This window comes from Pithys albifrons, chromosome 2 (genome assembly GCF_047495875.1).
Source record: "Pithys albifrons albifrons isolate INPA30051 chromosome 2, PitAlb_v1, whole genome shotgun sequence".
In the NCBI taxonomy this organism is placed as follows: Eukaryota; Metazoa; Chordata; class Aves; order Passeriformes; family Thamnophilidae; genus Pithys; species Pithys albifrons.
This window is the reverse complement of record NC_092459.1, coordinates 24,096,699-24,124,660: the sequence shown is the minus strand read 5'-3', so window position 1 is coordinate 24,124,660 and position 27,962 is coordinate 24,096,699. Positions and strand designations below refer to the sequence as shown.

Below are 27,962 nucleotides of genomic sequence, written 5' to 3'. Positions count from 1 at the left end.
CTCTTATTGTTGGCTGTGGACTTCTCATCATGGATCTTAAAGTGTTTGAGTTGGGGAAGCTGTTTGATAAGATATTCATAAAAGGTTTATAAAACAGTCTTTTCCATGGCATCAATATCTAATCTCCTTTGAAAGCTGATATGAGTAAGGAATGACTCATACCATTTAGGAAGGTGGTGATGGGATCCCTATAATTCTGACAGGTTTTTTCATTGCTCTGACACAGATTTTCACTTTGATTTTGAGCATGTTAATTACATTAACACTTCAAAATTCTGTTTTCTGCATTTGTATAACAGGGATAGTGATAATTACTTATGTCACACGTTTGTTTTAAAGTTCAATTCTTTAATACAGTAAACAGAATCAGTACATTTATATTATTAATATCGGTTTTCTTATAAATACTGGCAACTAGAGTACAACACATTTGTACGTTCTGTATTAATACCTACAGTAGTTACATTTCCCAGCTTTAAAAATGAAAAAACTCACACTTACATGTTTTTCTGATTTTTATGCCACTGAATTCCATGAGAGTTTCCCCACTCTTTTAAAGAGGAGCTGTCCTTAGTTCAGTGGATATCTTGTTATTGACATGCTGTAACTTATAAAATTATAAAGACCAAAATGTCAATGATGTTTCTGCCACAGGGGCTGAACAATCTAGGAGACAGATTAGTCATGCAGAAAACTATTTTTCTCTTCTACTTGTCATTTCTGTGATCAAGGCTAGTTTCTATGAAAAGCAGAGAAGCTGATTTGGGAAACAAATATGCAGTGCTTTTTGCTTTTGCTTTCTCATTGAAAGTGAAAGCAGAAGCAAAATATGAAGTGTTGTTTCTCTTTATGAAAGTAACATTGCAAAAGACAATTAGACTATCTCTAAACATGCAAAACCTTTACAGAAACATGATGTACTCAAGTACCAAGATTTCCATTTTTCTCCATATTAGATTAATGTGGTTAACCTCCCAGTTGCGATGTTATAGAAACTTCATGCAACATGCTTGAATTTTGCTCAGTTATGAAGAAATAGGTATAAGTATTTATGAAGTCCATTGGGGATAATTATGGTTTACAGCCCTGAATCTTCTGCAGCTAGAAAACTAAGGCATAAAGAGGAGCTATATCTTTCTTATAGAACAGTGGAAGAAATTTGATAATTTTGTCACTACAGCAGAGTTGTGGTATTGTGCTTTATTAGAAAAAAAGAAAGAAGTGGTATCAACTATTTTTTGGAGGGCAGACTGATCATGGATGTATGTATTAGATATTTTTGGGACATGCCAACTGGCTCAAAACCTTCCTGGATGATAAATGGAGAACTTAGTGGATAGTAAATAGGTGTTAATACTATATAGTTGTTGAGCTGTTCAGTTCTGCCAAGATTGAAACTTTGAGGCTGCCCAGAAGAAAAGCTTTAGGAATATAGATCTCAAAGTCTTAAATGCTTCAAGATTTCAGACATATTGGTAATTAGCCAGGTTTTGGAGGGTCGGTGCTTAAGGCAGTTCCCAGCTCAAAATACTAATACAGCTATGCCCTTCATCTCCAAGTAAATCTCACAATTCAGGTTCTGCTGGGCTGCCTGAGTGCAGGTTCTAGTGGGGATTTTTGGGGACCCTGTGGGGGTCTTGATGTCTTCAAGACATCCACAGAGGAGCAACAATGTCACATAGGAGCCAGGAGAGACCTCTGCTCTGCTGGACTAGGAGGCAAAATCTGGGATATGTTAGTATGTCTAAAATGACAGCAGATCACTATGTGCAGCTGCTGAGCTAAGCTCTCAATATCTGCCCTGTGGTCAGATATGAGGCACTTAGTTTTCACACTGGCAACAAATCAGTTGGTCTTACACCAGAAAACTCCACTGCACTGTGCTTTTGACCTCCAGCAGGTAATGATGAGAAAGACCTCTTTCAAAGATGAATATTGTGTTGCTTATCCAAATGGACTTAAATTTAATTTTTTTCCTATTGATTTACTTTCTCAAATCAGCCTACCCATATTAGCAAGTGACTTTTTTGTTGTTCATTACATTGAGCTTCTCCACTCCACATCTTGAAGTACAGGAACCCCTTGGTTCCTTAGACACTACTGATGATAAAATGCACAAGAAGAATGTTGCTTTTAATTTCAACAACGAATGTTTTCAGTTTATTTGGGTGTTCTGATTTTCATTCCTTTGCTGACTGCAGATATATTCATCAGTCTTCTTGGAAGTCAAAATTGAGATACAGCCTTATTCAGTTGGCAAGATGACTACAATTTAAAAGCTGAAGGCTGGCTTTTGATCACACAAGAGATGCAACCCTTAATGTTTATTTTAATACTAATAATTCAGTATTATTTCAATGGTGCTTGTAATTAAATGCTATAAGTGTCCTTTCTCCATTTAATAATTCTGAGCCAGGTTTTGGGCTTCCCAGATGTTCAGGTTGATACTTGGGAGTTTGCCACTCACTTCACTGACACATCTCCAAACCTCTTGCCGCAGGAATAAATAGTGCTAGCCCAAATGACTGAGTTCCTATGTAATATTAATGCTAAATAGGCAAGTCAGTATTCAGTAGACCTCACTGAGATCTATATCCTTGACTGGCTACCAGAATGTGTAGAAATACTGAAATCAGGAGGAGATCTTCTTTTTTTTATATTTTTTAGAGGGATAGTGTGAGAAATCAGGATCATAGATAAGTCAGCATCTTTTGCTTCTTGGATGCAATAGCAGACTGAGAGTCTGGTAAAGATTTTAAGTCAATGAACTTTCAGCTGTGGTTTTGCTAATCTCCTTTTAGCCTGAAGTAGAATTCTTCGACTCACCATAATGGGACTCAGAGGTGTCAAATATTTGAACATTTGAATACAGAAAATCACTAGTGACAAAAAGAACCACCTTCCTTTCAATCCATATCCCCTGAAGTGAGCAATTTCTTACAGTCAGCAAGTATTTACTTTATGTATTTACTTCCTTCATTTTTTAGTGGTTTTAGGATTTAGAATTAAGTTTTATGAACTTTTGCAAAAGACAGCTTGTTAAATTGGAAAAAATGGAAAGAGTTAAAATTATTTTTGAAATTTTAAATAAATAGATATTTTATGTAATTGTGTGTACATTTTTACACTGGACTAGTTCCTAGTCTTGGCTAGAAGAAAAAAAACAACAACACAAACCTTGATCCCATGGATTTTCTTTTTCAAAACCCAAATGAATTCTATAATGGAGCACTATGTAAAGCACTGATGCTGCCTCTGTGAATCATGAAGATTTTTTTTACATGGATCCCTGAGTCACTGACCATTGCAATCACAGCTAAATCAATGTCTTTATTTTCTCCAATGCATTAACAGAACAAGGACATGCCAATGAGGAGATACTACTGACATTGTGGAATAGTGGTCTATCAGCTAATGGTTAGGGATGAAACATGAGCAGCATTAACCATGACTTTTTAGGAAACCTCCTGATAACCAAGGAAGTCCCAGATGACTGGAGGCTGGCCATGTAATGGTCATCCACAAGAAGGTCTGGAAGGAGGATCCCGGGAACTGCAGACTGGTCAGCCTGACCTCAGTGCCTGACAAGCTTATGGAACAGATCATCCTGAGCGCCATCACACGGCACCCGCGGACATCCAGAGGATCAGACCCAGCCAGCATGGATTTAGGAAGGGCAAATCCTGCTTGACCAACCTGATCTCCTTTTATGACCAGGTGACCTGCCTAGTGGATGAGGGAAAAGCTGTGGATGTAGCCTACCTGGACTTCAGTAAAGCCTTCAATACTGTCTCCCCTGGCATTCTCCTGGAGAAGCTGCCAGCCCATGGCTTGGACAGTGTGCTCTTCACTGGGTCAGGAACTGTCTGGATGGCTGGGCCCAGAGCATGGTGGTGAATGGAGCCACATCCAGTTGGTGATCAGTCACTAGTGTGGTTCCTTTGGTCTCAGTATTGAGGCTGGCCCTGTTAATATCTATAATAATATATTTTATGCTCTGGATAAGATGATCCAGTGCATTCTCAGTCACTTTGCAGACTACACCAAGCTGGGTGGGAGTGCTGATCTGCTGGAGGGCAGGAAGGCTCTGCAGAGGGGTCTGGGTGGGCTGTATCGATGGGCCAATACCAATGGTATGAGGTTCAATAAGGCCAAATGCTGATCCTGCCCTCAGGTCACACCACCCCAGGCAGCGCTGCAGGCTGGGGCAGAGGGGCTGGAAAGCTGCCTGACAGAAAAGCCCTGGGGGTGCTGGTCAACAGGCGACTGAACATGAGCCAGCAGCGTGCCCAGGTGGCCAAGAAGGCCAAAGGCAGCCTGGCCTGTATCAGCAATAGTGTGGCCAGCGGGGCCAGGGCAGGGATTGTCCCTCTGTACTCGGTACTGGTGAGGCTGCACCTCCAGTGAGTGCCATGTCCAGGATTCTGGGCCCCTCACTGCAGGAAAGACATTGAGGTGCTGGAGCGTGTCCGGAGAAGGGCAATGAAGCTGAAGAAGGGTCTAGAGAGTTATTTCTGTGAGTGGCTGAGGGAGATGTTTATCCTGGAGAAAAGGAGGCTCAGAGGAGACCTTATCTCTTTGTGCAACTACCTGAAAGGAGGTTGGTCTCTTCTTCCAGGCAATAAATGACAGCCAAGAGGAAATGGCCTTAAGCAGCACCAGAGGAGGTTCAGGTTGGACATCAGGAAGAATATCTTTACTGAAGGGGTTGTCAGGCATTAGAATGGACTGCCCAGGGACGTGGTGGAGTCACCAGTCCTGGAGGTGTTCAAAGAATGAGGGTGTGAGGATAACCTCACAGTCATCTTTTAAATATTCAAGCAGTGTCTTAGACTAAGCTGTCTTCTCCTCTGAACTGATAGTGAAAATGTATCTATGTGCTTCTCCTTTTCTACTTCAGTAAGCGCTGCCTTATCCTCTTTGTTATTTATTTATTTAGCTATGAACACTCTACCCTTCAGTACTTCCAAAACTGACTGAGTGGCCTTTTGCCACTTGCTGCCTGAGACCCGATATAAATTCCAAAGAATTCAATTTTAAAATTGCTTTTAACATTGTTGTTCTTTAAAACAAAGAAAGGTTGAGGCACAAGTAGATTTTTGTCTTATCCAGGGCAAAGTATTATCATGGCATAAACAAGACAAAGGTGATTGTGTAAAATGCTGAAACAATGTTAAAAGGGAAATAGTAGTTAACAAATTCTTTCCTTTCATTCCATTTTCATACTTTCTGAAGTAGAATTGACTAATATATACTGTGTTCTGTATTTCATACAATAAAAATAGCCCTGTTTAAAAATAAAATTAAAAGAAAGCTGAAAGCTGAACATTGTATCAAAAAATAAAGAATAAAAATAAATTTATATCAATAAAAATAAACAAAGGCTAAAAGTTTTTTATGGCTTACAGGGCAATACAATAACTGAGGATTTGGCCTGAGGGGTAGGTAAGGATGGAAAGATTTGTTTTATAAAAATATTGAGACTTTTCCTAGAAATCTGGAAAGACAACAGAAATGTTTTGTGTAGGAAGTGATTACATAATTTTCTCTCATGTGTGTGTTTTGTTTCTTTGTGCTATGGGGACTCACACACGTATTTGTCCCTAGAAGAATAATGCACATTGACCTGGCATGCAAGGTTTAAAATTTAAATTGTTGAAGAGCTAAAAACACACAGAATTATTTTTAATGCTGAATAAGGGTTCTGAGCTTAGTGAGACATTCTAAGGAATAACAGCAAAATTTACTCATTTAAAAAATCCAGCAACAACACAAGAGTTCAAGTACATCAGTCAGATATTCACTGCAGTTTATATTGTGCTTGCACATCTATGGCCAGAGAATAATCTGTTCAATTTTTTTCCTTTGGCAGGTAGTTTGCCTATCACACTTTACACCCTTTATCTTGTGTAGTTGTTAAAAAGAGGACCTAGAAATGACATCCTCAATTACATTGTTGGACACCATCAGTAGACTGCACGGAAAGTGGAGTAGGATGATCTGTACTGCTTTGGGAATCCAGGCCCAGACATGCTTGAGAAGGTTGTTTAATTCTGCTTTTAGTGTTTCCATAACAGTTTTTAGAGTAGAAGAGGCATTATTAGGCATGAACTACTACTTATATATGGTAAATTAAAATCAGTCCTGGCCTGATTGGCAGTTCATCAATATTTTTAATCCTTTTTTATTCTTCATTTGTTGACAGACTGTGTCAGGAAAGGTCAGAATCACTCTTCTGAGATGAATAGTCTTACAATGGATGGAGCTGTTGGCCTTTTTTTACCCTTTCTTGTGCTGTTTCTGTCTTTCTATTCCTTGACAAGCGAAAGAATCAGCATGGTAATGCTATTTGGTGTTTTCAGTCTGTCATTGTTACCTGTTTCTGTATCTGTAATGCATTTAACTCAGTTAATGTATCCAACATCCTGTCTGTTTTCAGAGTTTTTAGCCGTGAATGATAGGCTGCAGGTAAAGACTAAGCTAGTCCAAAGTGATTACAACTGCATGGTAGAAAGAGTGTAGCATTCAATAGGGGACTTATTTTTCCTTCTTTTTTCTTGTTTCCTGCTGCAGTCTGGGATCACAACATAGCCCTACTTGCAGAAGGAGAGTCAGGATGCACCAGTCTTGGAATATGCCATACATAATAACAGGATTTTTGTTCCATGTTTAATAGGGATTTTATTATTTTGTCCCATAGCTGCATCACTTTCATCACCTTAAAAAGATATGCACATTTGATGTGGTGCACAGCACAAAAGCTTGAAGGGTAAACTGAACGGTTTGCTCTGAAAGTCATATTGTGAGGTCTATACAGGCTTTCTGTTGTTTTCTGGGTGAATTTTAATGCAATAAAATTCCATCAGACTTTAAGGGGTTAATTCAGGCAGGTCCTCTATCACCACTGTCAGACACTTCTCTTAGAATGCTTTCACTTTAGGATGCTGGTGTAGTATTTGACACTCTTGATCTAGTACAGTCAAAGACAACCAGACATCTTTTCCAGTGCGACAATTTCCTGGGCCCAAGGAAAAGGAAAGTGTTTGTGAAGGCAGGGATCTGGATAAGGTTTTTATGCAGATTTGGGGGTTCTGATTTGTTGCTGTGCTATCTTCTGATCAATATATCTCTGTCTGTGTCAGGTTTGCATTTGACTTTGAATCTTTATATTTGAATAATTTTTCAAAGGAAATGAAAGACTGTAACACAGACATCAGCAAACACTGAGAATACTGAGTTGGGAGAATGCACCTCACTGGTACACTGAGATATATTTAGTCACATGGGATAAAGTTAGCAGAGATGTCTGACACAAAGATCTATTAGGCTGTCAGACAGTGTCCCAAGAGAAATGGTAGAATCCCTACTACTGCTAATATTTAGCTTTTGATTAGAGAAAGCACTAAAAATGTGCTCAAAGGAACAATCATATTTGACAGGAGCTTCTAATAGATGATCTGTTCTTTTCCATCCCTAATTTCTCTAATTGCATGCTCAGACTTGAGGGAATAGCAATTTAAAGACTACCTTTAAGAATCTCAAAAAGTATTAACTACTCTTTACTGTTTTGCTCATTATTAAATTAACAAATGAGAAGTCTCATTACATTCTATGCATTATTTTTAATTATACCTGGCCTTTCTACAATAATTCCTGTACAAGATTGTGCTAGTTGAGTTCAATCGTAGATATTTTTAAAATACAGGGATACAATTCTGCAGTTCCTTTAATCCTTGTGTTTCCCTACATCATGCTAAACTGTATTTCTTAGTCTGACAATATCTGCTACAAAATTAAATATTACTGTTAACAGTATGCCATGAATAGGTACTTTGGATTTTTATTCCTGTACAGTACACAGGACCAAAAAGAATTTCCAGCAACATTTTTGTTCAAAGGTGATTAGCAGCCCTGCAAACATTGCTGTATTCACTGTAAGCAGCACTTGTATAAGAAGTTTAATCATTGTCATAAGCAGAAAAAACAAGGAGTAGTTCATCTTTTCTGCAACTGGTATCAGCATTTAGTTTTCCTACTGCTAGATCGATTTTCATAACTTTTAAAATCTGATTATTTTTTCATAGATTTCATTACATCAACAATTCAAAACTGAATTAAAAAAAATTTTATCAAACATATATTTGTGTCTGTGTGTGCATGTGTATATATATATATATATATATAAAAATATATATAAAACACCTTATTCAGGTTACAACTTTTAAAAAAATCAAAGGTATCATGGTACTGGTGAAATATTACTTAGCTGTATGGCTTAAAACAATACCAAATAAGACTTACCATTTTTGTGTCTTCTAAATACTCCTGCAGTGGTCTTTCATAAGGTAAGAAAAATAAATGGAAGAGTTCAAATGTTTATGTAAAGAGTTAAAAATTATGCAAAATGCATAAATTACATAAAAAAGACAATTTAAAATTCATTGTCCAAATTTATTTTCAGAAATATTTCTCTATAAAATTACTTTCTAGAAAATAATGTGATGAACTCTCTTGGTAACAATCTAGGACATGTGGAATTTGATTAAGCAAGAGCTGTAATTTATGAAAAAGGTATGGGGTGTCTGGCAAATATTAGGGTATAAAGATTCCAACATTACAAATGCCTGAACTCTCCTCTAGACCAGCTTCAGGATTTATAAATAAATCTTTATTTGCCTTGAGTTTTGGGCACTTTAAACAAGTTTATCTCTAATTGCATTGTGAAGATTTGTTACTGTTATATATTATTAATTCATTAAATCCTTAATGGTTAAATATACTTAGGTAGAGGATACAAGTGGATCAAAACCAATAAGATTGCACAAAGAGTTAACCTATGTATTTTCTTGTCTTCTTTGACATAAAAAATGCAAGGCTATTTATGTAGAACTCTTTTGTTCAGTGTTGCAGTAAAATTGAACAGATCTAGCTGTTAATCATGATGACTCCTGCAAAGGGAATTTTCCAAATTGAGAGACATGGACAGCTTACAGAATTTGAGGGTGTATTTATTAGAGCACAGTATCTTGCATTTGGCCAAGTTGTATTTAAACAGCCTACATCCAGCATTAATAATACATCAGAGTGAAATTTGATTTAAAATTAAATGCAGTTCAAGGTCCTGCAAAGCAGCTATCAAAATATTTCTTCTCTCTACTAGTACCACAGCATTTATTTGCACATTAAAAACAATGGCCAATCCAGTTTTCAATGCCTGGAAAATAAAAAGGAGAGTTTCCTGGCATTCCCAACCATTCAAGGCCTGGACATTTCATTTTGTAGGTTATTGTAGAATTTATTTAACATATTATAGAAATTAGTTAACATATAAGGCATTGAGTCTACTAAATTAAAGCATTGTGAAATGCTTTAAACCTTCAAAAAATTACATATGTGTTTTGCTTATTTGTTTACTTTTTAATTGTAGATATTTTGCGGTTTGCTACTCTAGAAAGAATTGGGCTATTTTCTATAAAAAGCAAATCAGTTTCAACTTTCTTACAATGTATTTTATCATGTATTTCTAGGACATACAAAAATATTGTAAGTACAGTGATTTTCATTAGAAGTATTAGAATTATTTTCCTTCTTGATTTCACAGAGTTGAAACCTACCATTTTTAAGAGCATACTATGAAAATTCTATTTTCTATGGCTATTGAAGAAGAGGTGATTTAAACTTGGTGCATTTGAGTGTGGCCTGTTACTGTCTGAAGCAGGGTCTTAACACTGTGAAGGAAATTCATATTTAAAGTGATCAGATTGTGTTGTATTGCTAATCTCTTTCAGCATCTGAAAATTGAAGAGGATTTGCGTAAATCTAAATAACTAAAATAAATCCTTCTCAATGTTATTTTGAGTGTTGAATCAAATTGATACACAACTTTTTTCTCAGGTAGTAGAATACAAGCCTTTTTTCAAATATGTCCCTCTTTGCTTCTACACCCCATTTTTCTCTGACTATAATTTCCTTTATTAGTAGTAGAATAGTATTTCCTCCTGAAGTGAGTGCTACCAATGCTAATGTTGTTTTGAAATTCTTCTAAGGTTTTTTTTCAACTGCACTTTGTGGGGAAAGACTTAAATTTGCTCATTTTCAAATTAGTCTTTTATTGAATTGAGTTCTATCTTAAATTTTTTTCTTAATTTTTCATCTTTTTTGGTTATTGTTTTTCAACTCTGAACAATACCAAAACACTTCAAAATCATTCATAATTGTTTAGAAACATTCTTATCCCCACTGCAGTTTCAAATGTGCATTTCTGTTCTTTTATCTCCAGTCCAGGATGTATCATTGTCAGGCCAGAGCAAATCCTAGACATTAGAAGACTTTCCTTTTCCCTAACACAAAATAAGGAGGTCTTTTTAATGTTTTGGAAATTGTTTTATTAATAAGTACCCAAGAAAAGATAGCCTGGCATGAAAACCTAGCCTAGAAAGTGTCTATCAGTTTGACTTTGAATATTTCTAATAGTTCCCCCATTGCATTTTTTTTTCAATTAATTGTGGGAGGCTTTTTCTTCTGAATGGTGGTGGCAGCTATCATGTGAAGAAAAGACTCCTGCAGATAAAGAGTCTTCCCTGGCACCCAGCCAGGGTCCCTTGAATATCCTTGAGAATCTAAACTCATCACTAACTTTTTAGAGTTCAAAGAATGCTGTTTCCCTCAGGTTATACTTATCTGCACCCTCATTAGTCTCATCAAAGAACTTTGAAAATTTAGGGAATTGCTTTCTTCCCCTTCATTGAAATTGAATGGCTTGACCCTATCTACTTTTCATACACCTTTTCTGAATATTCTGATTAATTGGGAGATCTTGATCAGATCAGGCCCAAAGATGCTTTATCTGAGATTATTTCTGCTTTAAAATCACAGACTTCAATGAAAAGTCATTAGAACTTACAGGAGGGAAGATCTAAGTTTTTTACACATATATGTGAAGATTTCTGTTGAAATGAATGAAACTTTAGAAATTTTAGAAGAACAAATGTAATATTCAAACCACTGACAGCATAGGTAATCCCTTTTCCTTCAATGTAGTAAGGGTAAAGCACAGTAACTTAGGTTCTCTCAGAGGGCAGCTCTGTTCCTATCATCATATAAAGAACATTTGTCAATTTTACATGGTTTGTTTGTTTTTAATATAAGGGCCAGTAGACCTAGAGAATGCATAAAGTAGTCTGACTCCAGTGCTAAGGAAAAAATTGCACTGCTTTTGGAAAGGGCATCCTGGTTTCTGGTCTGTGTTTTATACAGAACTGCTTTTGGGACCACCCTCCTTATCTCATGCAGAGCACAGAATATGTTAATTGGGACTGATAGCCTCTGATCTCGTCAGGGTCTAGGTGGGAGCTGGGTGGGTGTTTCATCTCTCAAAGTGCCCATCCAGGAAATACTTTCAAATATTAAAGTTGTAGGTTCTGGGGACCTGAAGGTCAAAGAGAAGAAAAATGCTCGTCAAATTTAAGGCACTTTAAGAATGTGAAAGGAGCTATTTTGGGTCTTAGTTCTACACATTTAAAGGCTTGGTAGGTGTCTGGGTACAATACATCATATTAAACTTTTAATAGATGCTTGTAAATACCTTATTATAAACAATTCACCTGTAGGATTAGAAGATAATTCTCATACAGATTTGCACACATAAAAGGACATTACTCAGAAAAGAGTTTTTCTTTATTGAAGATATATTGTGCTTTTTTTCTTTGTCTCTATTTTTCAGCCATTTGGGTTGAACCATTTGCACTGTATTGACCTACTATGAGCCTTTAGGGAAGGTGTTAAAATCTGTAATGTGAACCCACGGCGGTGTCAAATATTAACAAGTGTTCTCTGCCCTGCTGATGTTGAGCGTTGATCCACCTCAGGCATAAAAACACTGAGAGAGCTAATTTGTAATTGTCGCTTTTCCTGTTCTCTCCTATGGTGGGTAAGCAGACTGAAATGCTTTCCTCTGGCTATTCAGCTTTATATAGGAACTTGCATCACCCTTGTCATCCCAGTAGCAGGATCCCACCCAGTAGCGTACTAATTCATTTAACTAACATCTGTCCCTAGGGCTTTATTGTTTCTCTCATCCTATCCCCAGAAGCAAAATTGTATATTTAGCTATATAATGTTCAGCATATCCCTGTAGTCTGCAGGGACATGTTTTTACCTGTACTTTTTGCCGTGAGTTTACACTAACAAATGCAAGTCAAACCAGTGCACTTCTACCCAAAATGGACAAGGATCAGGCTTCTGTGGACTTCAGATTCTAGAAGAGGCCATTACCCAGTCCCAAAATGGGACTCTTCCCTCCTGCCCAGCAAGGCTTTCCCTTGCTGCAAACTGACATGATGGCTGAGAAGTCACCATCCACAGTCCTGTCCTTCCTTCAGGCTGTACAGTACTACAGGGATGAAGTCTCCTGCCTGGAATCACTTGCCCTCGGCAGAGGAACAGACAGATTTAATATGCTTGACCTAAGGAGGCATAACTGAATGCTTCCTCCCCTGACTGTTTTCTTTAATTCAGCAGTGCCAGCCAAGTCTTGTTCAATACTGTTATGGAGTTTAATTAGCCAAAATAAGGAAATATCAAACTAACGCTGTACTTTGGGTGGTTATGATAGTGTACTGGAGTGATTGCTTATTGGACTGCTGATATTTTGGGGCTGCCTCATGCTGTCCCTTCTCCCTCAAACTAATTAAATTTTGCATAACCTGGGGGGAAGAGGGGGAGGAGCAGGAATTGCTATCCACTGTAATTAAGTCAAAGATTTTTAAGGCCCCTATTTCCTTTAGAACTTCCCTTAGCAATCAGGTTTTCTTGTGACAACAAAATGTTTTATTTCTATTTAACTAAAAATACTAGCTCCCAAAAATGCCAGAGAAGAAAAAGAATGTTTCCATACTGCCTTCTTCTTGCTTCTCTGTTGTCCTGTCATATGAGAAGAGCATATCAAAAGTCATCCCTTGGATTATATCCTTATTTTTATATTATGTGGTTCCTGAGCACTCTTGGGTTCAGAGTCAGCTAGAATGTATCATAATTACCCATGGCTCCCTCAGTGGAAAATTCAGGCATTAGATGAGCTAAACCACTTTCTGAAGTCACTTTTGCCTCTCTACCTTTGGCAGACTGAGCATTTGTCTGAGTCCTTCAGTGAGGACCCTTAAGTTAGATGGGAGGAACCTGTAGTAAGGTGTCCATTAACTTGTCACAGGAAAGCATGCTTTTAAAAAGAATGGGATGCTCAGTAGAGGAAAAGGTGCTTACTGTAAGTTATTTATAAAAATGATAACCCATTACTTGCTTCACAAATGTTGTTTCTCATAGGTTGTTAGGTTTTGGTTGTTTTTGTTTGTTTTCTTTTTAATAGACTGCATATTAAAATTTTATCACAATACCATTCTTAATAGTGTAGTACACCTCCCATTTGTTCATTTCACCTATAGGTATTTATGGAACTGTTAATACAACAGACTACCAGGAGATTCTTTATTATCATTCATCAGTATGCTACACAGATCCCACTGAAGCTGTGTGGTTTGGACAACGTACCACAGTTTATCGGTGAATAAGCTGAGTTCATAAATGAGTAACTGAATTCTCTACCCTGCAATGCACAGGTTGTACTTCACAATTCACAGCTGTCTTCAGTCGGCTGCATGTTTTACATGATCCTGGGCAAACATACCACACATATGTTGATGTAAGTTATTTTCACAGCTGGATAATGTGCTTTGATTTATCACTCCTCTAAGCTGTGGTGTTCTGTTTTCCCCATAGGGTTACGATGATGGGTATGGGGGTGAATATGATGATCCAAGCTATGAGGCATATGATAACAGTTATGCCAACCAAACACAAAGGTAAGTGTTTGCATTTTGGCATCATTTTTTCAAAGTACACTTCTCTGTCTTAGTTTTTCATATAAATTCCCTGGTTTATTTTCCAAATTAGATTTTACAAAATCTCTCAGTACTTTAAAAAAGCTGTCAAAAAATAATAATGGCAGTCAGACCTTATATACACAGATATTCAAATGAAGTAAAAATGTAAGCTTTTAAAAATGTATGCTTTTAAAATTCATGCAAATTAAGGGTATTTTTTTAACAGACTATTACATCATTTTCCTATCTAATGTCATTCTGAACTTGTTTTTGCAGTTGTTTGCCTTTAGTAGTGAGAAGTGTTCATGGGCATCTCATATTTATGGCTTTTACAATGTTTTGGGCAAAACCAGAAGGAAATAAAATAAAATACTTGTGGTGGTAAATAGCTGTTTCTGGTTGGCATCCACCATTGAGGTAAACTGTCGAAGGGAATTACATGCCAGAAGTAAGGCTGAAACTATCTGTTTTCAGCCAGTTACTTTCTCAGCAACTCTCAGAAGTTTTGAGTTTTAAAATTTATTTCATCTCCTTACAATGTGCATTAATGGGAAAAATTACATTCACATCTAATATTGATTTGTGTCACTAAAATGATCCCTTTTTTAATACACATACACCACATGGACTCATCCATTAATTTGACAGTTGGTCCATGTTTATTAAATATGGAATGACATCTTTTTTACAGTTAAGCTGAAGGATAAAAGGGTGCTTCAGACATTTATTCAGAAAGTGCTCTTATGGGTTGCTAAGAGTACTTGTAGGACTGTGGAAAGGCAAATGAAATTTTAACAAGAAAAGACATAGATTTTAACTGAGTTAGTGTGATTCTCACTGGGCAAGAAAGTGACGTATACATACAGAGTTCTGCATTCCAAAGACCAGAGGACCTTAAATGTGCTTTTTTATTTAACCATCTATTTTTGTTGAATGCTTTGCTGATAAAAATACCTGTCAGAATTACATTCAGCTCCAGAACTGCTGTAGTGAGCGCTACTGGAGCTGAGAAAAACTACTTTACAAGTATTACTATAACCAGTGAAGTATATTTAAAAGGATTTGTCACACCTAAATTTAAACCCCATCAAGTATACTTTAACAACACTTCAAAGTAATTACACATTACTCACTGCACCCATCGTGTCATTGTGTAGGTAGACATTCATGTTGTCAAATGTACTCCAACTTTTTTGAAGAGTTCAGCTCATCTTTTGCTACAAAAGTGAATTGTCACAGGAGATATTGCCTCTGATGTAAAAACAGTAATTAGCTGGAAATCTCTCTGCTGTGACATTGTTTTATATCATCTGAATTAACCTGTAATTTCTTTGCAAGTTGATATCCCAGGCAACTAAATGACAAATATATCAAGTTTATGAGGAGTGTATTATAATGCAGGTAGAACTAGCAGTGATAATCTGACTCAAGAAAGAAAATTTATAGTCACATAATTTGGTCAATTAAATGGCTATTAAGTTTAGTCATCAGATATGGCTTCTATTAACATGAGCTACCTCCAGGACACCTGATCTGTTTAAAATCTGCAACTAAAACATTTCCTTTTGAAATATATGATAGGACATGTGGTCATACTTATCCATGTTGAGTGGCACTTAGTGCCACAAGCACTCTATTGATTTCAAAGAGAGCACTTTGGAAACCACACACTTGTCATTTCAAAGATTTAAGCAACAAATGGACCATTAGATACATAGTATGGATTTCTGTACCTCATTGGCCATTTGGCTTCACAAAAATGCCTTCCTATTGAGGCAAAAATAATACAATATAATGAAATAATGTGGCCAAAATATTTGATTAAATGTGTATATCAAAGGATTTTCTCCAAGTCTTAGATCTTGTTTAATAGTATACTCCAGTCATATGAGCAACACATGTCATGTGCACACCTAACAAAGAAGATAAGTAGTACTGCTTCAAAGTACTTATTCATCTCATGCAGGGTGTGATTTACAGGAAAAAAATTTACAAAACCTTGAAGGCAATGTCCGTGCTCAGCCAGAAAATTATCATTACTGCCCTCTGCAGGGAATGACTGAAATTCTAAAGCATGAGATGAAAAAAATTGCAGTTAGTGGCTTAATGCAGAGCCCCAAGGTTTCTATTCATGAAGGGCAGAGTTTCCCATTGCTTTTTATGGTTTATTAAGGAACCAATGTGGAAATTTGTAGAGTAGGTACAAACTCCTGTCTGACTGTCTCGCTGCGTGTGTTGACCAAGCCTTGTTCTCTTCATTGCTTCAAACAGAAGAATGTGCTGGGGTGAGAGATCATGAACAAACAGGTTGTTAGGGATGGTCTGAACACAAGCTGAATTCAGTGTGCTTTAGAGCTGAGCACACTTAGTCCATCATGCCTTGTTCCCATGCTTGCCACATGTGAAGGCTGTGTTTGGGCACCACCACCACCCCTGTTACCCCGCCTTTGTCTTCCAGACTTGTATCTACTTCCCATTTGCTCACTGGAATCTTGCTGCCCATATATATTTCATTTTGTAGCCTTCGTTGCCCAAGAGGTCCAATTTAGAATGTTACAAAGTAGACTCTGCCAGCAGCAGAGAAAATGAGCACACTATCAACAGGCACTGTGCTGCAACATAGCTTTATGCTTTAGTAGAAGGAACACCAAAAATACTAATCCCCAGGGCCATTCAGATGCTGTACTTTCATGCCCAATTATCTAAAAATATGTACTAAAGATTAGGGATGGTGTTGCAGGTCCAACAACACATTTTATCTAGGTCCTTCTCTAATGGATTTCTCTAATGCACTTCTCCAAACAGAAAGCTCTGTCCTTCATGACAGCAGTCTGATTTTTAGTCTGAAAACAGTGGTTTGGGGTCATTTGTGGAAGAGATTGTGACAGAGTGTCAGAATCAGGCTGGCATGAAACCCACAGTAAATCTGCATGGCTTAATGAGCTAAGAGACACCTCAAGCACACTTTGAAATGGACACAAGAAGCAACTTGAAGAAAGAGTAAAGCAGGACCCTCACTATGGTGAGTGACACTTGTACCATATTATGTTTGCAGAGACATTTTAGAAATGATAGTTATGGGCTATGAAAAATACAGTCTATATTGCATTAGGTATGTCCTGCTGTAAGTAGCAGAAGATGTATTTACAAAACCACCTTTTTCCTCCTTATCTTCCTGTCCCCTAATGACAACCCAGAACACAGTATGGAACCTCAGGACTGAGATTTAAATAAACAACAGGCTGTCCTTCCCAGCTCTGTCTATAACCATTATTCACAGGATTCTATGAAAGGCTACACATTTACTGAGGACATTTAGAAGCCTCACTCATTTTAAAATTTGTTCACAGTGATGTCAAAATACAGTTTTTAAGATAATTAGTTTGTCCAATACCAAAGAGAACAAGGAAACAACTATTTCAGTGGGCAGAAGACATCAGATCTGACATACTTCCCATGGGCAACATTGCACTGTACTTTGAATTTATCCATGAAGCCTCTTTTTCCTCTCTCTTGCTCTCCTTTCCATAGAGTTCGAAGATAACTTTCAGTGATAAGAGTATCTACGTCCTCAGACACACCAAGAGATACCCAGTAGTTGTTATTTTCATACTCCACTCCCTATGCACTTGAAAGGCAGACAGAGGACAGCCCAAATCTTTCTGCCAGTTGTATTTACCTCCCAAACCCATAGTCTTGACACCTTTTTTAAAAAATACACATCCTGGACATGCTATGCAAAATGATAGAAGTGTCAATTTCTGACTCAGCTGTAACACAGAAAATGAGGAGAATCCTATTAACTTTTTAAAATTTAGTACACTTTTTGATTTTCTTATCAGGAACTTCTAAATCTTTTGAACTACAACCACTGTCCAGGATTCATGGGCTGAGAACACCAAATCACCAGGAGAAAAGGATGCAAAATTCTGTGAGGGGATGTAGATTAGCCTCTTTGGTTACTCAGAGGTTGTTAGGGGATCACAGTGTACCACATATAAAGTGTGGTCAAACTTCTTAGCCAAGATCAACAGAATAATTTGGCAGAAATGGCTCAGTTGCTGATTAAAGAGCTGAGAACCGTGATGGCCAGTACAGCCATCTTCGGTTCTGCTACCACATTTGTAGTCATCTCACTGTCCTTTGTGCCTCTGACAGAAAGAACAGTTTCATTTCAAAGGTACTGTCTTACAGCCAAAAGAGATACTAAGGAAATCTGGGAGTGACTGGCTGGTCATGGGATGAACCAGGAAGGGTGTGTTCTCCTTAATCCACTTGTGCATAACCTATCCAGCCATATGCAATGTAAACAGTGGTCCCTGTTACAGGGAAGAGCAAAAGAAGCCAGTGATTGTCTGATGAAGCTTAAAATTTGGGTTTGATATTATTTCCTTGTTCTGCACTGTGTGGCATGAACACTCACACGTGAGTTCTGGGTTTTATGAACAGTTAGATGATATAATGGCAATGGCTTCCAGGTCTGATTGCCTGGCTTTTTCTTCTATCTTTTGTCTGAATGGCTTTTGTTATAAACATAATTCAGCAGCAAAATGAGTTGCCGAGTGTGTGCTTTCTAAAGAAAGGTCTATGGGTCCCATTTTAGGCTGGAAATAGACTTGTAAATATTGGGAAACCCATCACTCATTTACTGACAAGAAGAATAAATAATTCAGTGATAAAAGATAGATGAAAATAGCGCACAATATTGCTGTTATAGATGTCATCCCACAGAGACACAGCCTTGTCATGACATACTGTCACCCTTGCTGTGACTGCAAGATGATATAAGTAAAGAGCATTTCTCTTGCCTGTCTGGACCCAGCCTCACTAGTGACAGTGACCCAATGATAGGGCCTTGAAGAAATTCTTGGAAAAGTATTTACTATTTATCTTGCAAATAATTTATGTAACACTATAGACAGTAGTCCTCTGGACAAACTTTTGATGTTGGTATGCCGATAATTTTGGGCCAGTGATTTCTTTTTGGTCTGTCCAAATTACATTGCACACCCATCCTGTATCTGCTGAGCAAACAACCATACTTCTGTTTCTGATGCAGAATTGCTTATTATAGGCCATGCTATCTCTGAACTTCCCTTCTAAGAAGCTGATGCTAGTACAGAATCTAAACCTTAACATAAAGATGGCATTAATATGTGTGAAGTAAATTCTAAGTTTTTTACATAATCTGAAGACTTACAAACCTTGTGTTAGATGCTAAAATGGAATTATCTTAGAGAACTGAAGAAAAAAGAAAGAAAACATAACAGAGAAACTCAAGCTGACTGATAGTTTTCATCTATTTCATGAATTATATTTCATTCAAAAGACACAATTATCATGCCTATAGCTGTGCTGTCATGTGCAAAGTCCCACTGGGGCCCTGTTTCTCAATACGAGTAACAGAAATAAAAGGAGGGAAACACTGCCTGTGTCCACTTTCCTTCTATGGCAGATAGTTGACCGCATCAATGTGGTATTATCCCAGTAACTGTATGTTCATGACAATACCTATCAATTCAGCCTGTAACAGGTTCTACAGTTCTGATACACATTCTGCTAAGGACTCATATCCACAGAAAATTTCCAGAGCATATTCAGCCACTGAAGTTGAATATGTGACAAATTACTGATTTTGAAAGGAAATTTTTCCCTGGTTATTCTTGTTTCTATTGCAAAGTTCATGTTACCTACTGTATAGGTTGTGCTTTTTTTTCTGCTGTGTGGGCTGCAAGTACTACAGGAGCTTTAGGAATTGCTTCCTTATTTCTGATTTGACATGCAGGAGTACAACATGGACCCCAATTCAGTCCATGTCACTTATGTGGCTTATGGTACAATCCCTTCAGTGCAAAGACATGCTGCAAAATGATTTAGGAAGAATATTTTGTTCAGTTGTATTTGCAGGAACCATTTGCATCAGCAGGTTGTATTTGCCTGAGCTCCAGTTCATCCTGGTTACCCTTGCTTGACCTTCAGATATTAAGAATTTGTATGTACATCTGTTTCTAAAGATGAGTTCTTCAAAAACAGTGCTGCAAGTAAAATAACAGAGTAGTACACTTGTAAACACACCAGTACATAGTTCAACTGGGCATGCATGTCCTTTGGTAGACTCTACCCAGTTATCCCACTGGTTTTGACCCTTTGCTTTGTAAAAAGTTCCAGCAGTTTACTTGTAAACTGCCCATAGTTAAATGAAAGAATTTTGTCCTTCATTTAAAAATAATGGTTAGACAGGAATGTGAATAATCATTAATTAATTTAGTAGATTATCGCATAGCTAAATTTTTGGTGATATGATCAGAGGTTTGCACACTTCTCTGTCACCATTAAATATTACACTAGATAGTAAAATATACAGACATGTAAATACAGTCCAAGCTGCAATAGGTAGAGTGGTTATACTGATTCAGTGGAAAATAAGTTATTCATTATTATTTTCTCTACTACTCACTCCTTTTTAAACACTCTGCATTGTATTTAGATTTTATCATGTTTCATTTTGCCTTTGTGCTTATACCCACTTATCCATAAATAAATATTTTGCTTGTATTTTATTTCCAACCTGTAGAAATTAATCAAGGCAGGAAGGCTAGAATATGACATTTTATGTATCTTCACAGCAATCTACTTATGGCATTCATCATCAGAAACTGTTCTCAAGTGCCACTTCTCATTTATTTGATTCAATGAGCAAAATGGAATAAAATTTCATTACTCTGCAAATAAGGAAAAGTTTTTCCTCTAAAACTGGGTAGAATTCCTAAAATTCTGCACCATTCCCTTTGCAAATACTGTGTATGCAGACATTTTTTATTGTATTCTAAAATACAATATATTCCAGAGGAATGTGGAATATATGAATAGAAATAGCCAGGTGCAAATAAATGGCAGATTGGTTTCTATTTTGTATCTTGCAAAAAGTTCAGAACTCAAAGTCATCATGTAATTAGGATGGCTCTCCACTCCTATGCTTGTATAATTCTGTCTTCATTGTTTATTATATTTTTTAATTCAGATTTGCAATAGCGTGAAATCAAACATATGGAAATGCTGGAGACAAATGAAATCTAGTTTAAATTCAGTCATGTTGTAAGCTACTAAATAAATCCAGGGGTATGGTAATGGAGGCATTCTTCTCTGTTAAAAACACTGGATACAATCAAACTTGAACTTTCAGAGAAAGGGAGACTTTATCCACCAGAATATTCACCATATTATTCACTAGTTCTAAGGATGTGTTGAGTAAAGGGCTGTACTTGTGATTTAAGACTGAATTCTACAAGAAGTTCCTTCATTCAAATGACTTGTCATCTTTCCTATAAATATAGTGCTCTCTTAGGGAGAGATATTCCAGTAAGTTTCAGATTCCTGGATGGATTTTTTCTTTATTCACACATTTGCACTATGAAATATTCTATAAGAATTTTGTGTATTGCAATTTATGTGAATGCAAATCTTGCTCACTTCTCTTCCAAGCAGAAGTGTATTGCTTTGTGTAAATAGCTTTTCTTTCATGGCCAACTGTGTGTTAAATCCTGCTGGCTCCCTTCCTCTGTGTGGGAGTGAGAAGCATTACAAATGCAGTCTTACGTAAAACAGCTGCAGTGGCATTAGACTGGATCCTGTTAGCACAGGAGCTCAATATTTGACTATACCAGTCATCCATGTTGAAAGTTGGAAACTCCAAATATTACTGAACAGAAATTATAAAGGGAAAGAGGGACATAGTTGTATATAAGAGACCAAGACTTCAAAGGATCCATTTGAGGATGTGAAAAAGAATGAGAGCTCTCCCAAATCTAAAATACTGAATCCCATCTCCAGGGATCCTTGTGAGCTATTCTGGGTGTTACCTTGACTTGAGAATCTCTTGTCTAAAGGTAGCCCTGATATACCTATAAGGACTGCTGAGGAGTGCTAAAGTTTCATTTATCTGTACCTGTCTATAGATGCTGATTGCAAACTGACAAAGGCTGGCAATGCCTCCTCAAACAGTCCCAATCCTAAACTACAATATTGTTTCACTCTCATACTGTTGAGTGCTTCAACACAAAGATGGAGTATCTCAAGTTATTTTTACTTCTTCAAAGGCTAGTGTGGAAGTTTTTAGCCTGTTTCATTATGAATCTGAACTGTGGAACTTCACTGGCATCAGCTGAATCTCTAGTGTGAATCAATTCATATATTACACTAATGAAACCTGATTATTATCTAATGACAGAGTTAAAACTTCAAGGTTGATCAAAAAGCTCTTTTCTAAATTAACCAGCTTCTTCCCAAACATTTCTGAATAAAAGATGCCTATATTATACAAAAATATACTCTATAAGTTAAAAAGGAAAACCATTAGGAAAGAAAAAAAATGTTTTCACAGGAAAATATAATCTATTAAATCTAGATCAACAGGTCTTAATCAAAGGCTTTCAGTTTCTTAGAATATATCAGGATAGACTACAGAATGTGCTTCTCCTATACAGCTTCATGTATTAGCAGTGTTTAAAGAAGATGAACCCTTTCTTGTACCTTTCTACTTTGGCTTTAGAGGGTGATTTATGTCTGCAACTACAGTATGTGCTCCACAATTAGAGAATAAAAATTTAGATGCATCTTTCGCCCAATAAAAGCAAAGAACAAAAATAGAGAAGAACAAAACAAAACCCCCACACAATCAAAAAGTATAAGGGAACAAGAAGTACTTAAATTCTTCAGTTCTTGCAGTGTTCTGCTGACTTACATCGCTGCAGCTGTAATAGCAGCCAGGGAACCAGATGGTAATGTTGCTAACTCAGGGTCTCTTGCCAGCAGCTTCCTGCAGGTACAGGAGGAGATTGGTCAAAGGCTAATGCAGACTATTTAATCAATGCCATGATTTTCTCTACCTAATCCCACTGACCTCTGAGTGGTGACCATCATGCTTCTCCTTGGTGATTTGTGACTCAAGAATCAGGATTTTGTGGCTTCAATCCTAACTCTTTTGTTTGTGGTTCTCTGCCTTAACCAACTTAAAGCACTCTACAGCCTTTTGGGAAAAAGCTGTGTGGTTTCCAATGGGTGTTGACAGAGTCAAACTGGAATTCACTTTTCCCTTAACTAAGGTCAATTTGAAAAAGTCCCAGTTAATGAGAGGGTAAAAACCTCTCTTGGCTTTTAAGGTTGCTGTTTGGATACAGTCACTATACTTGAGCCTTTGTCATATCGTAGGAGCCCTAGATAATTCAGGTTGGAAGGCACTTAAGGGGACCCTTATTGTTAAAATAAGGAACATCTTGTGTTGGTTTTCTGTTTGTTTTTTTTTTTTTAGATTTGGTTTTGATTTTTTTGTTTGTTTGTTTTTGGTTTTTTTTAGTTAAACTTACCTGGCTTTATCGGTATAAGAAGAAATCACACGTTTATGGAAACTTTGATCCCAAATCTTTAAAATTAACAGATTCAAAAACATTACCAAAATGAAAAGTTAAAAAAATAAGCATAAATATGTTACAATTAGGAAGATTAATAATATATGTATTGTTAATTTCCTTACGCACAGAGCAGGAAATAGGACAGAGTCATATGTCTTTGTTGTAGAAGTTTCATATAGATAGAGATCAGAGCTTCTCAGATACAAAGCCACTTAAACTACTTTTAAGATACATACTCCTGTGTATATCAATGTTTTCACAAATGTCACACGTAGAAGTTTACTAAAGTCTAAGTCATGGCACATTGAGACCTCTCATGTTTCAGAAGGCTGATGTTAAAGTACAGTGCAAGTAAAAGCTGAGAAGCTGGTAGTGAGTTAATCCTGTCTGCTTTATAAAATGTATGGCATTCTGCTTTCAGGTGGGTGCATGTACTTAAGTAAATTACACTTCATGTTGCTTTAAAGTAATGAATGCTAATGACAGATAATGGTGTTTTGTTTCCAATTAGTGCTGCCAAGAGAGACAGGTTTCCAGAGCTCATGATCACTGTATTTTCCAGGAACAGTCTGAGAACCATAAAATCATTTAAACAAGTTTTATTTATTCTGAATGCATTTCCTGATTGTTTCCTTCTCAGTTGGCCATAATGCAAATTAACTATAACTCTCTGTAGTTTAATAAGTTAAAAAAACCTTATATTTGTAAACCCACATTCAGTCACACATTTTTATAAACGTTACTCATTGTTCACTTTGCTGGAAAACAGAGGAAAATTTTCACAACTAAATGCATATAGTAGATTATAGTGAATATTCAGAGGGGTTTTAAATAGAGCAGACAAATGGATAAGCAGTCTGGCTCACAAAATAGGAGTTTAAATCTGATACTTCATATACTAAGAAATAAGTTTTCTTCACTTACGTGTATTCTTCAAAACACTTTCTAATATGACTTGGCAAAGAATTTCAAATGCCGTTTTGGCTCAAATCTATAGAACGGATGTATTCAGGGAAATAAAGTTGGAGAACTTAGATGACAATGTGCTATGAATTGCACGTTTTCAGGACTGTAAGTATTGTGCTCACAGACATCAAACATGCAGTATATAACAAATTACTTCCTTTCTTCAGTTGCAGTACAGCTTGTTTCTTACTTTATAATGGTGTGTGTATGAATTTAGTATTCTGTTGATAATGTATTTCAGTTCAGAATGTTCACTGCAGGATCTTTATCTCAGATGCTTATTATCTCTATGATTGTGTGTTTTTTCTCTAATAAAAAATGTACAACAACAATAATGCAGCAATGAATTTTTTACCTGCTGTTGCAAGTCTTGCTTTCTGCTGGATGTTATATTGATGGGTAATAGCTCAAGGCCTGCTCAATGACCACTGACAGCAGGACTGCTGCTGGTGACCTACTGGCCTTTGGATTGGGTCCCAAATTCTCTCCTTTGAAAGCTGACTTTTGGTTGCAGCTGCTTTAGTTTGTAAAAATGCATTGGGAAGAAATATTAGCATCTTATCTACTGGCAAAAGATAAGAGTTCTTGGGTTCCTTCTCCTGTAAAACCACTCACTAGTCCAACACTCTTTTCTACCCAGGAAATTGGGCATTATGCCAAAATGCAGCTTCTTAAATTATATTTTACATATGCCTGTCTGCCAGGTCTGGGTGGTATGTTATCTGTCTGTTCTGAACATTGCAAGTAATTTCTTAGGTCTAAATCATGAGCCTTGTGTAGATATGATTAGATACATGATTTAACCCTAATGCTACCAGTGCTTTAATTCACCTTACGGAATCCTGTAATTTCATTTAACTGGCTACTAAAACCATTGCGAAATAGTACAGAATGCATATTATGTTCTATAAATATGTGTTCCTCCTGTTGGTTTCTTGCACCACTTCAGTAGAAGGATTTCTAAATTTAGATAATTAACTTTCAAGCAACTGGATGACTCTCTTTATCCAGGAAGTCAATGCTCTACAGTGATTATGTCCTACAGAGCTCAGTTGGCTTTGGGAAAAATCTTTAGAAGTCTTAATTTCATTCATGTTACTTGTATGTCCACTTTCTGCAACTGTTTTATAAATTAATTTCACCTTTCCAAGATACTGACGTCAGTGCAATTCATTCACTCACATGACTGACTTGGCTAAATTACTAAATTAACGTGCAGCAAATATAGTTGCATTTTCAGTCAAAAAAAACCCCATAGATATTTGTAGCTGAAAACTGAGAGCTTTGCCTGGCCAGTCAGGGGATGACATGACCCAATTCAAAACAGCCTGACTGTCAGTTATCAAATACATGCAATCAGTGCTCTTAAGTGAGATAGAGCATATTATTCTGAGAAATTATTTCAAGAATAGTTACAGATAGCTATTAAGTTCAAGAAATTAAAAATCTGATTACAGGCTGTTTATGAACAAAGAAATCAAAATTAGTTTAAGAAAATAATTGTTACAGATTGCTTGTTTATCTCTATTGCACTTGTGAAATATTTCTATTTGCCCTCCACTGTCAACTAAGCTTCTCTCTCAAATCTAAACTAATATTTTTAAACCAATAATCCAATATGGAAAATGGCCTGAGCAATAACGTTACAATTAATGCAATATTGAGCTGATTGCCTGTTTCTGTTTGTTTTGCAAGGGTCTGTCTCACACAGTGTCCAAGGAAAAAGAAGCAAAAGCGACAACTAAATGCTAACAACAGAGAAAGTGTGACATTTTCTGTTTAGTTCGCTGCAGATCAAAGAACTAAAATGCAGCAGAATTCATGGAGTTCTCAAGTTTTTCTGGGCAGAAACTGATTCCTTTTATGTCTGTCTGGTACCTGAGAACCGAAGTAGTCTGATCTTGAACTTGGTATCAGGTATTATAAACATGGTGCAAAGTATAAATTATAATAGCAATCAAGCAAATATGTGAATAATTCCATTTCCAATTAATTATGTCTAAGAGGTTGAATTTTTTGGATGTCAATTCCACATAATATCTGGGAATGGTGTTTATCAGGATGTAACTATTATCTGAAATCTTTTGATAACATTGTAGTATGTTACTTACATAATTTTTGAAAACAGTGAAAAAGTGAGTTTGAGACTCTTAAGTCTGATTTTGCACTCCTTGACCCCATTTCTTTGAATATGCATTTCATTGATTACTGTATAAAACTTCCCATGGATGTCCAATAACTGTGTAAAGAAGAAGGCTGTGGAGAATTAGGTTTCTCTCTCCAGGCAGTGGAAACGTGCTTTCTTCTTCAGGATCAAAGCTGGAAACCTGTCAGTGTTTTTGGTAAAGATAAGTGGTTTACAGGTTCCCCACCGTACAACACAGTCAGCGTTGTGAAAACAAACTACGCTGAATTTGATGCATAAATGTTTGGAATTACAGGTAAATGAGATTAGCACCTCTTTTGGCAGTTTAACAGTAGTGAATGATACAGAGGATGGTCTTTTTTCAGACCTTATTTTTGCAAATAGAGTTTCTCTCCGTCTTTGTCACATCTCCTAGGTTTGCATATTTAGAACCAAATTTGTTTTACGCTCAGTAGATAAGAAATGTGATATACTGTATAGTAGCTGTTATTGTCACTGATACATTTTCCTTCATATTTTTAAACACACACTATCCCTGAAACTAGCTGGACTATGCTGTCATGTCAAAGTGTTAAAATACATTTCATTTGCTGTACTCTGTTTTTCTTTTGAGTTGGTTACCCAGGATAATAATGACGTGGCTATCTGAATCTGTTGCAGTGTGCCTGAATATTATGACTACGGTCATGGAACAAGTGAAGAGGCTTATGACAGCTACGGTAAGGTCTATTCTATCTCCAGCAAATGTGTGAAATCAAAAGAAAATATCTGTCAGTCACAGTTCAGAAATTACTTCCGTATGCTTTTCTTTCTTTCTCTGCTTTTACAATAACCAAACAAAATAGATTCAGGTAACTTGAGGGTGAATTTTGACTTACTGAAATAGGACCAGAAAATTGGACTGATCAATTTCAATCAAAATTGCAAAGCCAATTACTCACAGTCACAGGTCAGTTTAACAGCAACACTGCAGTTTCTAATTAGCACCTGAATATATTTCACAGAATTAAATTTTAGTCTGCTTGATGTGCCAACAATACTGTGAATCTGCTGCTGTCATGTGCATCACTTCAACCAGCAAGGTTTGTGAGATTTTGAAGTACAGGCTCAACCAAAGTGGAAAGGAGCAGATGCTGTACCACCATGAGAACCCCCACTGTACTGAGATAAAGGAGTATCTTATACCACACTAGGCAATATGAGTAGATGGAGTGTTGTGCATTTTGCACTTCCCCACTGAGTCTGTGTCTGACCTGGAAAAGTTCCACTTCATGGGAACCGAGAGCATGAAAGGAAACGAAGCATATTTCCAATGAATGCAAACCATTTTCTGTGTCTGTTGCTTGCTGTTACTGATACATTTTGATAACTAGAGTCTAGTCCATGTTTTCCTATCAGTAATTATCCGTACACTGTACCATCAGATGGCACAGTGAATCTCTCTCTGAGAGTTTCACAGAAATAATAGAGCAAAGCTGACTACTGTCAGCTTTAAAGAGTGACCCCAGCATATTCAGCAGAGATGTCATGCTTGATTTACTGCTACTAATAAAGTATCCTGTGTCT

The 27,962-nt window shown here is 36.8% G+C and overlaps 1 protein-coding gene across 2 annotated transcripts in view; it reads left to right on the top strand.

The window, feature by feature from the left end:
• KHDRBS2 (KH RNA binding domain containing, signal transduction associated 2) overlaps nt 1–27,962 on the top strand; it is a 342,766-nt gene that overhangs the window by 289,568 nt on the left and 25,236 nt on the right. For both annotated transcript variants that reach the window (XR_011697020.1, XM_071547825.1), the window contains exons 7-8: nt 13,774–13,856; nt 27,057–27,115. Coding sequence is in view for 1 of the 2 variants with exons in the window: in XM_071547825.1 (XP_071403926.1) it covers nt 13,774–13,856; nt 27,057–27,115 (142 nt within the window). In the remaining variant the exon portion in view is untranslated. The remainder of the gene's footprint in view (nt 1–13,773; nt 13,857–27,056; nt 27,116–27,962) is intronic.